The 12,436-nt window shown below is 31.0% G+C and overlaps 1 protein-coding gene across 1 annotated transcript; it reads right to left on the reverse strand.

Moving 5' to 3' along the window:
- Nucleotides 1–2,508: 2,508 nt before the first annotated feature.
- On the reverse strand, nucleotides 2,509–3,404 carry LOC114746448 (NAC domain-containing protein 104-like). Its single transcript, XM_028934696.1, has 3 exons — nucleotides 3,242–3,404; nucleotides 2,839–3,134; nucleotides 2,509–2,713 (listed from the first exon to the last, which is right to left on the reverse strand). Exons 1-3 carry the CDS (start codon nucleotides 3,402–3,404, stop codon nucleotides 2,561–2,563), a joined length of 612 nt encoding a protein of 203 aa, XP_028790529.1. The 3' UTR covers nucleotides 2,509–2,560.
- Between the last annotated feature and the right edge of the window lie 9,032 nt (nucleotides 3,405–12,436).

The raw sequence follows: 12,436 nt of genomic DNA on the forward strand, positions 1-12,436 counted from the left end.
ATCATTAGATCAAGCACTCTTGCATTTTAAATTATCTATGCTAATTGCACATATTAAGGAAGTTTTTATTATTCCAATACAAATGATTAAACAATGTAATTTAAGGAAACTGAGGCTCTTTTTTTTTTTTTTTACAAAATAACTAATTTAAGATGGAAGGGATAATGTTTTTTTTTTTTTTACTGATGATTCAAATATAAATACTTGGTGCATATGTGACAGTGTGTTTCAATCAAACATACAAATAGGCGCTTGCATCACACATGACTTGATGCTTCCCTAAGCATTCACTCACATTATGAAAAGGAAAAGGGAAAAAGATAAATGTTTCGTTAGCAGTGTGACACAAGACAAGGACCAAATAACATCGAAGTAGACAAAAAGCTACAAAAAGCTTCATAATAACTCTAGAAATATAAAATTTATTGCTATTATATAATTCTCAGTTCCAAAGCTTCCTTGCCGTGCTCCATCTATATCGGCTCCACTAAACCCCTTCTCTCTTGAAAGATTACATTAAAAATAATTAAACTTTTGCAGATTCAATGCAATCTGAAATTTTTAATTTAAATTTGTCAAAAGAACTTTTAGTATTTATTTTAATTTATAATCTATTATCATGCTTGTCAATGTCAATCCGCTTCATTAAATAATTAAATGATGCCATTTAAATGTTTGGATCTAAAAACAAGACAAAAAGACATTACTCAATGAATCAAAACGAATGATATAAATCTTTTTAATAAATTTTAAGCATATAGCCAAAAATTTTAACTAAGTAAAATTTAGGCAAAAATTAATTATTTAGTTTTTTATAGTTTTAACTTGACTCTAAAATTTAATTTATCTAGCAACTAATTCTTCGAGTTTTAGCCATTTAATTTGTTTGTCTCTGTTTTTGACCCAAAAAAAATTGTTTGTCTCTGCGCTTTCAGAAAAAATTATGTATCTATTCTCAAGACTAAGTTAAGGTAAATTTCAAACTGAATAAAAAACTATGAATACTAATAAACAAACTATTGGTTGAGGTGGTAAGTAATTTCCCCCTTGCAAGGAAAAAAAATAAGTTCAAATTTCAGAAAACGTACTTGTTGAGAGAGACGGAAACCTTTACACTTTAAGCATTAAAAAAAATCTTTGATCAAATTAAAAAAATTATGGATACTAAATCATTAATTTTTTTTCCTAAAATTTATCATCATCAAGTTTGCATCCACTTATACTTTGTAGCGAGTTTGATGAAATAATGTAAATAGTTATAAATTTCAATATATATGTATATATATATATATATGAATGGGTCTCATGCTTTATATGAGTTTGACAAAAATCACATTATTTAGAATTTATAAATAGTATATTTTTAACTATAAGTTTATATTTTATACATCATGTTATTATTGATATGTTGTTTTCTAGTGAATCGAGGTTCGGAAGCGTACCAAATACCAAACTTCCATGCCATACTACTTAAATAAACAACGCTGCACAGATTCAAAGTTGCGAAGACTCATTAAATGTCAAGGGGAAAAGGTATATCAAAAGTTTATATTGCAATTTTCTAATAACATGTAATGTGATAATACCCACATGAACCACCGCGCAAAAAAACTAGGAGAAATTTTTTTTGAAGTGATTGTGTCACATTGTGTCGCAAAAAAACACAGATATCAAAAGTTTATATTTCACTATCCATTTGTGTGTGTGGGTAGTGAAATGGATCTGTGTCAAAAGCATAAGGACATAAAAAAGAGCACATTGTTTGGCTCTGAATCCCACGTAGTGCCCCACTTCATGGGTTCTTTCTTGAGATCATTTAGCTACCACAACCTATCCCATCTACCAATGGCACCTAGCTGCCTACATATTGTGATCTTTTAATAATTAATCACAACAAATTACACATTTCATCTTATTTATAAAGCACAAAGAGAATATCTGTGTTGTTAATATATATAAAAGTCACCTCATTAAATTTATTATGTAGATGTATAATTTTATGCTTACTTTATTATTCTGTAAACTATTATTTTCTTATAAAGTACACATGCTAAAAAAGGATAAAGTTAAAAAATTATTAAAATTTAATTCAGAATTAATAGGATTTAAGATTTTTCTTGATTCTAATAAAACAAAAACACTAGAGCAGTACCATTTGGTTAATATAATTTACATGGCTAGATAATATATATGAGCATAGAAATTTTGTTAAGGTGTTTAAGATTATAAACCGGATCAAACTAATAAGTTCTTACTTACAGGAAACTCTCACACGCCACTAAGTTGCAAGGTAATTGATAATGAATAATTAGTTAAATGTAAGCTTGTGATTATATCTATATGAAGATATGTATTGAGAGAAAATATGAAGAAAGTTCATACCTCAAAAGATACATGTAAGTTATGCTATAGTTACAATTAAAGCTAACAGAGGATCAAGGTTAGGAGAAAAGCTGATATGGAATGAGATTTAATCTCCCCCTTTGTCTGTCTTGTCCTGAAATTTGTAATGAAATTTTGCAAAGAAGTAATCAGTACACATAGATTCAGTTCTTGCATGCTAACTAACTGGTAAGCTTATTTCTTCAAGATCATCCATTGACAAGAACACTTCATCCAAACAAGACAGTTCTATTCCATTATCACCACCATCTTCATCGTCATCATCATTATCCCGTTCATAAACTCGACAAATCACCCACTTTCTGTAATCCTGCTCACAATCAAACAAAAGATAAAGCATCAGGGAAACGTACTATATAGATCGAGTTCAATCAGTAAAACCCCCGCGTACTGTTATATAACTATAAGTATACATATATATATCTACACACTCACTGGTTTTGGTTGAGATTTTCTTCTTGAGGACGATGACGATGGCGATCTGCTAGAGGAGGAAGAAGAAGAATCTGAAAGACGATACTCTTGCATTACCCAGTTGGTTTTAATGCCGGAATTGGGATGTTCTCCTTCAAAAAACACAAAATATTTCTTCATTCCAACTCTCTTATTACTGCTTGCTGCAATTACTGCCTCTTCCATTCCCATTGCTTTCCAATACCCATTCACTGTAACCCTATTCTGAGTCCTCCTGCTATAGTAATACCATTGGTTCCCCTCCCCTAGAGCCTTCCCTACAAACAGTACACAAACTTTGTTCTGATGAGATTCTTGCTTTGAATTAAAGAAAAAGATCGAAAAGTACGAAGAACTGAAGAAAAAAACAGTTCTACTTCTATACCTTGGAGGTCCCATGGATCGTAGGGATAGAGCTCGAGGTCAGGGATGACATCAGGATGGCAAGGAAGGAGCGAAGCTTTCCTGTGAAGGAAATGAACGATCAGTTCTTCATCAGTGGGATAGAATCTGAATCCAGGAGGAAGATTCACTGTGTTATCTGCCATTGATGAAGGGAGATCACAGAATTAAGCTGCAAAAATCGACGATGATCGATGAAGAGGATGGAGATAGTAGTGTCAAGTTTTTGGTTTGTAAGCAATGGTATTTATAGAAAGGGAGAGGGTAAGAAGGAGAGGAAATATATTATATATATAGGTGTTGATCACATGTTGATACAAAATTATTCTGAAAAGAAAATATTAAAAATATCTTTGATTGGATAGGAAGATGGTGATATAGCAAAGACATGTGCGAAGAGGTTACGCATTGAGTTCATAATTTGTTTTCATGAAAATAAGGAAGGATTAATTTAATTTTGAGAAAAAGAAGAAACAAAAAGGAAGAATAATTATTACTACTTCCTGTCTTAAGTATAAGATTCTGTTTATAGTCTAGAAAAAAAGATTTTATAATTAAGACCTCAGGTAATACAAGGTTTTAAAGAAAGAATATAATACTAAAAAATATTACAACAATTGAGCAACATATACTTATATATACTCATATAAGAACAATTTTTTTGTAATTATATTTATTTTCCGGAGCTCGCAATGTTCTACCAAAAGAAAATTGATAGAGTGAGAGATCATCACATCACACTTCATGCTGACATCATCCGCTTGCTGTCGTACACGTGGCACCTAGAAGGGGGTTGGTTTGGTCAGGGACCAATTGAGCCTGGGGGACCCGCCTTGAGGAGTGTACCCATCTGTGTATCCTTCGTAATAATTAGCAATTATCGTAGTTTGTTCATTTTTTTAAAAAGAATTAGACAAACATATGATGACCTTTTGTTTTATTTAGTTATTCTACGCTCTTTTACTTTTACGATTTTAGGCCATGTTTGGGAGGAGGTATTAAGGAGGGGTTACAATTAGGGTTAAAACTAAGAAAGACTCGTTTTGAGATGTTTGTCATGGTGTTATTATATCAACAGTTTTTGCCACTACTCAATCACAATTTCATGAGATTATATGTGAATTTGGATCAATTTATTTTCTCTAATTTTTAATATAAAACTTATTTTATAGCATAAAATTGCACTACAAAATATACATCATATTAAGAATTGAAACTAATAGGAGCACTATGCAAGCTTGGCCTCTTCGGATTGAAAAAGTAGTCTTGGAATTGAACGAGATATTAGGATTGCTCCTGTTTTCTTGTCTGTTATTGGTGGATGTAAAGCATCCATCATATATTAAACTAATGTTTGACCCCATTCATTAACGAATTTGATTTTTTTTCAAAAGATAATATGATTTTTTATTTTTTTTTCAGTACTCCAAATATATTCTTTTAAAGTTATGAATATCACCAATTTAAAATATAAAAAATTTAGAGAATCATCCTATATTTCACAATATATAATTCATAAACACAGTTTACCTTAAACTTAATAATAGAAATACACAAATCAAATTCTAACTGGAATGAATTTACTGATATATTTATTGAATTACATGTTGCCTGTATGCGCGCATGGGGATTAAAATTTACTAATTAAGTTATGTATATTGGAAAGGTTTATATTACAAGGAAGAGTTAAATCAATCTGATTTAAGAAACATATATTTAGAACCAAAAATTAACTTTAATTTATGAAAACTTTTAAAAAATTTTATTAAAAAATGAATTGCAAAAATATCACTACAAAAAAACAGCGAATTAGCGACGGAAATTCTGTCGCTAATTTTTTTGACAGATTAGCGACGGAATTTCTATCCGTCGCTAAATTCCGTCACTAATCCGTATTTAGCGACGGAATCTTTTTCTGTCAGACAATTCCGTCGCTAATCGGTCAAAAAAATTAGCGACGGAATTTGTTTCCGTCGCAAAGTTTAAGAAAATAAATTACATAGGATATATATACAAGTAGGAAAATACTGTTTATCATAATCTATTTAAATCATTTAATTTTTTATATAAAATAATTTATTAGATTTTATTACAGTAGTTATTTTTTGAATTTTTTGAATAACAAGATTTTTTGACTAATTGTAAATGATTTTCTTCAAATATATAAACCACATATACATATATAATATAATGTAATATAATATATATAATTAAATTGTATATCTTATCAATGTTAATTAAAAAATAAATTTAAAAAATATTTATGAAAAATTATTTATGATGTACAATTCAAAATTAGTGTCGTTAGAAATTAAAATTATATTAAAAATATTTTTAAAAAATAAAAAATTATAAAAATAAGAAAACAAATATTTAAAAATTATTTTTTCATTAAAATAGTTATTATTAAAATTATCATATAGTATATTTTTAGTTTGTAATAATATATATGTATATATAATTGTTTGTGTAAAATAATATAATATATATTTAATTTTACATAATAAGTTAACAGGTTCATTGCAGCTCAACTGGTAAAGCCGCACATGCGCACGAAGCAGGTCCTGGGTTCAAGTCATGGAGAAGTCACTTTGAGAAGAGAATTATGTGGTGGTGACACGTGGCGCACACGTGGCAGGCAGAGGTGAGGTGGCAGGCACACATGGCGCGCATGCGGCAGTAGATGTGAGGTGGTAGCGACACGTGGAGGTGGTCTCAGTGATGACGTGGCAATTGGTAGAGGTGGAGGTGGTCTTAGTGATGACGTGACAATTGGTAGAGGTGCCATGTGGCATTTTATTTTATTTTTTAAAAAATCGAGTTAGCGATGGATTAGTGACGGAAAAATTCCGTCGGTAATTAGTGACGGAAAAATTCCGTCGGTAATTAGCGACGGAAAATCCGTCGCTAATCCGTCGCTAAAACCATGTTTTTTTGTAGTGTATATACTACTTTCGGTTTTTAATATAAAAGTTAGTTTGACATTCAATTTGATCCTAAATATAAGATCACAATTAATTTAGTCTCTCATATTTATTTATTTTTTTAATATAGTTTTTATAATAGTCATATATATTAAATGTTTCATCAAATGATAGTTCTAGTTAATACACATTATTAGCAGAAGTATTTTAAGGAAGACAACACTTATTTATTATAAATAATTAACTAATTTTTTTAATTTACTTAAATTTAGTTAACTAGATCTTATATACTATAGAAAACTTTAAGCTAATTGAATTAACATTAAGCGTTCAAAACTATATATGTTGTTTTTGATAAATTGTTCACATTTTTATCCTCTTTATACAATTGCCACAATAAAAAAAATAATAGTGGCATCGATCATTAATAACATCGGTCATTCAATATCAAATTTTATTCTCGTCATCATCATCATCAATTCATCATCATCAAGCTTTCTTCCATCAGGCCATGTTGTACAGAGCTTAAAGTTGGAAACCCTGTTTCCCGTCCCGGTAACGGCATGCTTGACGTGTATGGCATGAAATTTGGGAGCGACTGAAAAAGTGGAAAGGACAGTCTTATTAATTAGGACCTGAATCAACAATTATATTAACACCAATATAATGATAAAAATTATATTTTGTGAAATACTAAATTGATCTCTGACGTCGGATTCAGACAATTGAAGAAGCATAATTGCAGTTAATTAGTGCAATAGATTCTCCTGGGTAAATTTACACCATATAAATTAATTCACTAATAAAAACCAACTCAAAATAAATTATTTGTAATTGATTATTAAAAAAAAAGACGTCGAATATTCAAAGGATTTGACAAGCGAAGACTTTTATGAATGATAATAGTTGGTGAAACATACTTAAGGATTACTCAAGAGACAAAAAATACATTCTTTAAATCTTTTAGTACATGCCTACCAAAGCTGAAGCACACTGATCTTTAAATGTTCACAAGTTCAATAATAGAGATTGGAAGCATGTTATCCACCTATTTTTTGATGAAGTGACCACATATTATCCTCATAAAAGCCATGTTTTTCGTTAATTTGTTGCTGGGGCTATGTCATGTGTGTCCCATCTAGCGACTGTGAAATCCTTGCTATTAACTGTCATCCCTATCACTAATCAAGGTTCATAATGTTATGTAGTCTTGTGTCCTTTTCTTTTATTTTGTCTTTTAAAAGGTGGAAAAATTAATTCATTGGTCCTTATAATTTATCTTATTTCTAGTAAGATTCTTGTAATTTTCTCCTTTTCATTCGATCGATCTTTATAATTTTGTCAATTATGAGCATTTGTCTCTATACTCATAATCTGTTAGTCAGGGTTACTGTGCAATGTCATGTGGATATTCACTAAGTAACCTATGAGTTGCTATGAAACACAAAATAAAAGAGACCTTTTTTAAAATAACATGATGCGGGAGATATAAATAATTTTCCTCTAAATTGTTTAGAGGAACTTTGATGAAGCCTTATCATATATTCTTTCTGATTTTTAATATAAGAGCTAATTTGATATTCAGTTTTATTCTAAATATAACAATCTAATCTATTTTGTTTCTCATATTTACCTATTTTTCACTAACTAAGTAATTCTTATAGTAGTTGCATATGTTAAATGTTTTATCAAATGGTAGTTCTTACAAATGCATGTGATTACTAAAGGTATTTTAGAAAAGACAACATTAATCTATTTATTACAAAAAACTAACTTAACTTATTTTTTTATTCTACTCAAATTAGTCAATTAGCTATTATATTAAGAACAGACAGTAATTTATGTTAAGGGTGTTCGGCTATCTTTAAGATAAGGGCCGATAAAGCACCTAGCCCTAATGATTTCTTTGCTCTTTTTGACTATAAGCATCTTGGGAGGAAGTTAAAAGATGAGGTTTTTGTCAAATGGTGATTTGCTTGTTTTCATGATTGTGCTGATATTACTGGTATTAGTAAGACCAGCATGGCCCTTTTAAACCAAAAGTAGATAAACCTAAGAGCGTGAGTCCTTCTAAATCCATTGAATTAATTATGCAATGTAGTGTACAAAATCATTGCTCAAAGATAATCATGACTAAGGCTGAGAGAGGTTTGATGAATAATTCTCCTCATCAAATGGCTTTTATTGCTGAAGGATTAATTCAAGATAATATAATAGTTACACATGAAGCTTTTCATCATTTGAAAAATAAAAGGAAGGGTAAAAATTGGGAAGTTACAATGAAGTGAGACGTAAACAAGGCATATGACAGAACTGAGTAAGATTTTTTCTGCAAAAAGCAATGAGTAAGATGAGTTTCTATGATGTTTAATTTGAGTTAATTAGATCATGACTTTGATTTATAAGTTTTTGATACGTAAGTGATGCGTTTCAAAGAAGAACGAGGATTGAGACAAGAAAATCTAATGTCTCCTTAATTTTTTTCCTTTTATTAAATTACCTATTGCTTTAAAAATATGCTACCTCAGCTAGCCACCGTTGCAGCTGGCAGCCACATATTTATTAGCATATTCACATTTTTTCTGCTATTCAAATATCACCCCACATTTATTTACCATGACATTTATGTAATTAATAATTTTTTTTTTTCAAAATCAAGAGATATCAATATCTTTTCTTAGTCGGTATGGAATTCTACAGCATCTAATAATATCTAGCAAATTTGACTGTTTTCATATCTTCCGCAACCTGTAATTTTATTTTTTAGGTTTTTTCTAGTGCAATTTTAACCTAAAAATCAGGGGTTAAATTAAAAAAGGGAAAATTGCAAATAAAGACCGTGGAATATATAAAATCGCAATTTGGGTCCTTGAATTTGTATAATTGCTGTCAGAGACCCGGTCCCAAATAAGAATTATGAAATGTTGATTAAAAGTCAAAAACGCCCTTCTGCTTTTTTGCAGTCCCTTGTCTACATGCCCTTACTTTATCTTTCTTCACTTTCCAAGTCGTCTCCCTCTTTCTTCATTCTCCGACTTGTCTCCCTCTTCTTGATGATGAACTATACAAATCTCTTGAAGAAATTGAGGCTAACACCATTAGAAATCTCCTTCTTGATGAAGATGGTCCATCTTTTGGTGTTTTTGATGACTCGAGTTTCAATAATTTACCAAAACTGGTGATAACCTGGAAGATTTTGATCTGTTTGGCAGTAGTGGAGGTATGGAGCTGGAAGGCGATGAACATCTAACTATAGGAAAAGGGGCCAATGGTCCAGATAAAGATCCTAGTTGCTTCGGACGTTTTAAACGGAAACTTTCTTTTGTTGAACATTCTTCTAGAACAATTTTTGTTAGAAACATTAACAGCAATGTTGAAGATTCTGAGCTAAAGACTCTCTTTGAGGTGCTTCTTTATTGTTTTACGTTGATAGATGCTATGCTAGAATTCTTAGAAAGCATTTTAGACTTTGAATCTTATAAAAAGTCAATGCAATTTCTTGTTTGTTTTGACAATAATATGGTGATGTCTGAACCAAGTTTGATAAGTTGTTGAAAAGAACAAATTGACAAGTTCTGATACCCACTTCACGACAAGTTCAGTAATGCGAATAACAAGTTTAGGAAAGCAAATAACAACTTCTGATAAGCAATTCATAGAAATTCGAGTTACTGTGTTAAGATGACAGCATTTTCAGATTTCTTTAGCAGATGACAAGTTCTGATACACAATTCATGACAAGTTCAGTAAGGTGAATGACAAGTTTAGTAAGGCGAATGACAACTTCTGATAAGCAATTCATAGAAATTTGAGTTTCTGTGTTAAAATGACAGGTTCTCATTAGGTTTTCATACTTTTTCTGTTAAAATGATTGGATTTTCACATTGATTTATCAAATGACAGGTTCACAATAGAAAATGACAAGTTTCCATAAGATTTTCATACATTTTCATACTGTTTTTGGCTAGAATTGCAATTTGCATATTTTTGACAGCAACAACTTCTGATAAATATGAAATGACAAGTTTATAATGAAAAATGACAAGTTAAGTATGGCAAATGACAAGTTCCCATAATGTTTTCATACATTTTCATACTTTTTCTGTTGGAATTATAATTTGCACATTTCTAACAGCACCTACTTTTGATAAACACGAAATAACAAGTTCATAATGGAAAATGACAAGTTAAGTATGGCAAATGACAAGTTTTCATAATGTTTTCATACTTTTTCTGCTATGATCACAATTTGCACATTGCTGATAGCAACCACTTTTGATAAACAGTAAATGACAAGTCTACAATAGCGAATGACAAGTTAAGTATGTAAAATGACAAATTCCCATAACGTTTCCATACAATTGTAAATTTTTCTGTTAAAATAACAATGTGCAGATTTCTGACAACAAACACTTCTGATAAACAGTAAATTACAAGCCCATAATAGCGAATGATAAGTTAAGTATGTAAAATGACAAGTTCCCATCACGTTTTCATACAATTATAAATTTTTTTGCTGAAATAACAATATGTAGATTTCTGACAGTAACCACTTCTGATTAACATCTTTTATCATCAATTTCACCTCTCATTTCCTCCTAATGTATAAAATTATAGCACCAGAACTCTCATAAGCCCCTCAAGAAGCATGCTCATATCAACACCAGCGGCAAATGCACTATGATGATCATATCCACTCACAAGTGCATCATCAACCATGAAATCCCAAATGTAAATTGTCATATCATATGAACAAGAAACTATCAAATTCTACATATAAGGTGAGAACTTTATTCATTTAGCACTGTATTTAAGGCTCGTTTGTTTCTCACATCCCACACCTTGATCGATTTATCCACCGAAATACAGTCATCATACTTGATTTCCACAATTTAGAGCTTTTTTGCAATTATCAGAAGTTGGTGCTGTCAGAAATGTGCAAATTGTAATTCCAGCAGAAAAAGTATGAAAATGTATGAAAACGTTATGGGAACTTGTCATTTGTCATACTTAACTTGTCATTTTTCATTGTGAACTTGTCATTTCGTGTTTATCAGAAGTGGTTGCTGTCAGAAATGTACAAACTGTATTTCTAGGAAAAAAAAGTATGAAAATCTTGTAGAAACTTGTCATTTTCTATTATGAACTTGTCATTTTCATAAATCAATGTGGAAATTCAGTCATTTTAACAGAAAAAGTATGAAAACCTAATGGGAACCTGTCATTTTAACAGAGAAATTCAAATTTCTATGAATTGCTTATCAGAAGTTGTCATTCACCTTACTAAACTTGTCATTCACCTTACTGAACTTGTCATGAATTGTGTATCAGAACTTGTCATCTGCTAAAGAAATCTGAAAATGCTGTCATTTTAACACAGAAACTCGAATTTCTATGAATTGCTTATCAGAAGTTGTTATTTTCCTTCCTAAACTTGTTATTCGTATTACTGAACTTGTCGTGAATTGGGTATCAGAACTTGTCAACTTGTTATTTTTAACAACTTATCAAACTTGTTATTTTCAATTATGAACAAAAACTGAAAATTAAAATAGAAATGAAGAATAAAAATCCAGATTTGTTGGGCGTTGTCTGAGCACCAAGCAATCATCGCACACTTGCCGTCGTCGCTGCAACCATCTTCGACTTCAACGCAGAACTCGGTGACAAACTGGAACCCAATTCCCTGTCGAAGCTAGGCTTCAACAATATCCAGCGAGAGTCTTGTTGAGCTTAATTGTTGTTTCCCTTGGCATCCTTCTTCTAAGTCCTGTTATTCACTTGCTTTGAGAAGGAACAAAGAAGATGACAGAGGGAAAAGAGAGAATGAGAGAAGTTGGGGGAGATGGGGTTAAGGACAAGGAAGTGGGACTGGAGAAGAAGGAGAAGGAAGGGGAATGAGATGAGGAGGAGGAAAAAGAAGCACGGAGAGAAGGATAGAGGGGAAGAAAAGGAAAGAGAAGGAGAGGATAAGATGAAAAAAAGACAAGGAGAAGCAGAAGGGCGTTTTTGACTTTTAATCAACATTTCATAATTCTTATTTGGGACCGGGTCTCTGACAGCAATTATACAAATTCAAGGACCCAAATTGCGATTTTATATATTCCACGGTCTTTATTTGCAATTTTCCCATTAAAAAACATGGTAAAATTACAATTTATTTGTTTTTAATTTTAAATAGTCCCAAATAAGGTGAGTGAGCGAGAGTTGTACGGCAGAAACCCGCGCCCTTCCTCCCGCTAACCCTCTCGGCC

Source organism: Neltuma alba, unplaced genomic scaffold, assembly GCF_004799145.2.
Source record: "Neltuma alba isolate B1F8T4 unplaced genomic scaffold, ASM479914v2 tig00000129_pilon, whole genome shotgun sequence".
NCBI lineage: Eukaryota > Viridiplantae > Streptophyta > Magnoliopsida > Fabales > Fabaceae > Neltuma > Neltuma alba.

Bases quoted from the DNA above. Each gene is read 5' to 3' on its own strand.
- LOC114746448 (XM_028934696.1), bottom strand. From the start codon at position 3,404: ATGGCAGATAACACAGTGAATCTTCCTCCTGGATTCAGATTCTATCCC. The intron at 3,135-3,241 runs GTATAGAAGTAG...TACTGTTTGTAG, and splicing joins CGATCCATGGGACCTCCAAG to GGAAGGCTCTAGGGGAGGGG. The intron at 2,714-2,838 runs GTGAGTGTGTAG...GATTGTGAGCAG, and splicing joins GAAAATCTCAACCAAAACCA to GATTACAGAAAGTGGGTGAT.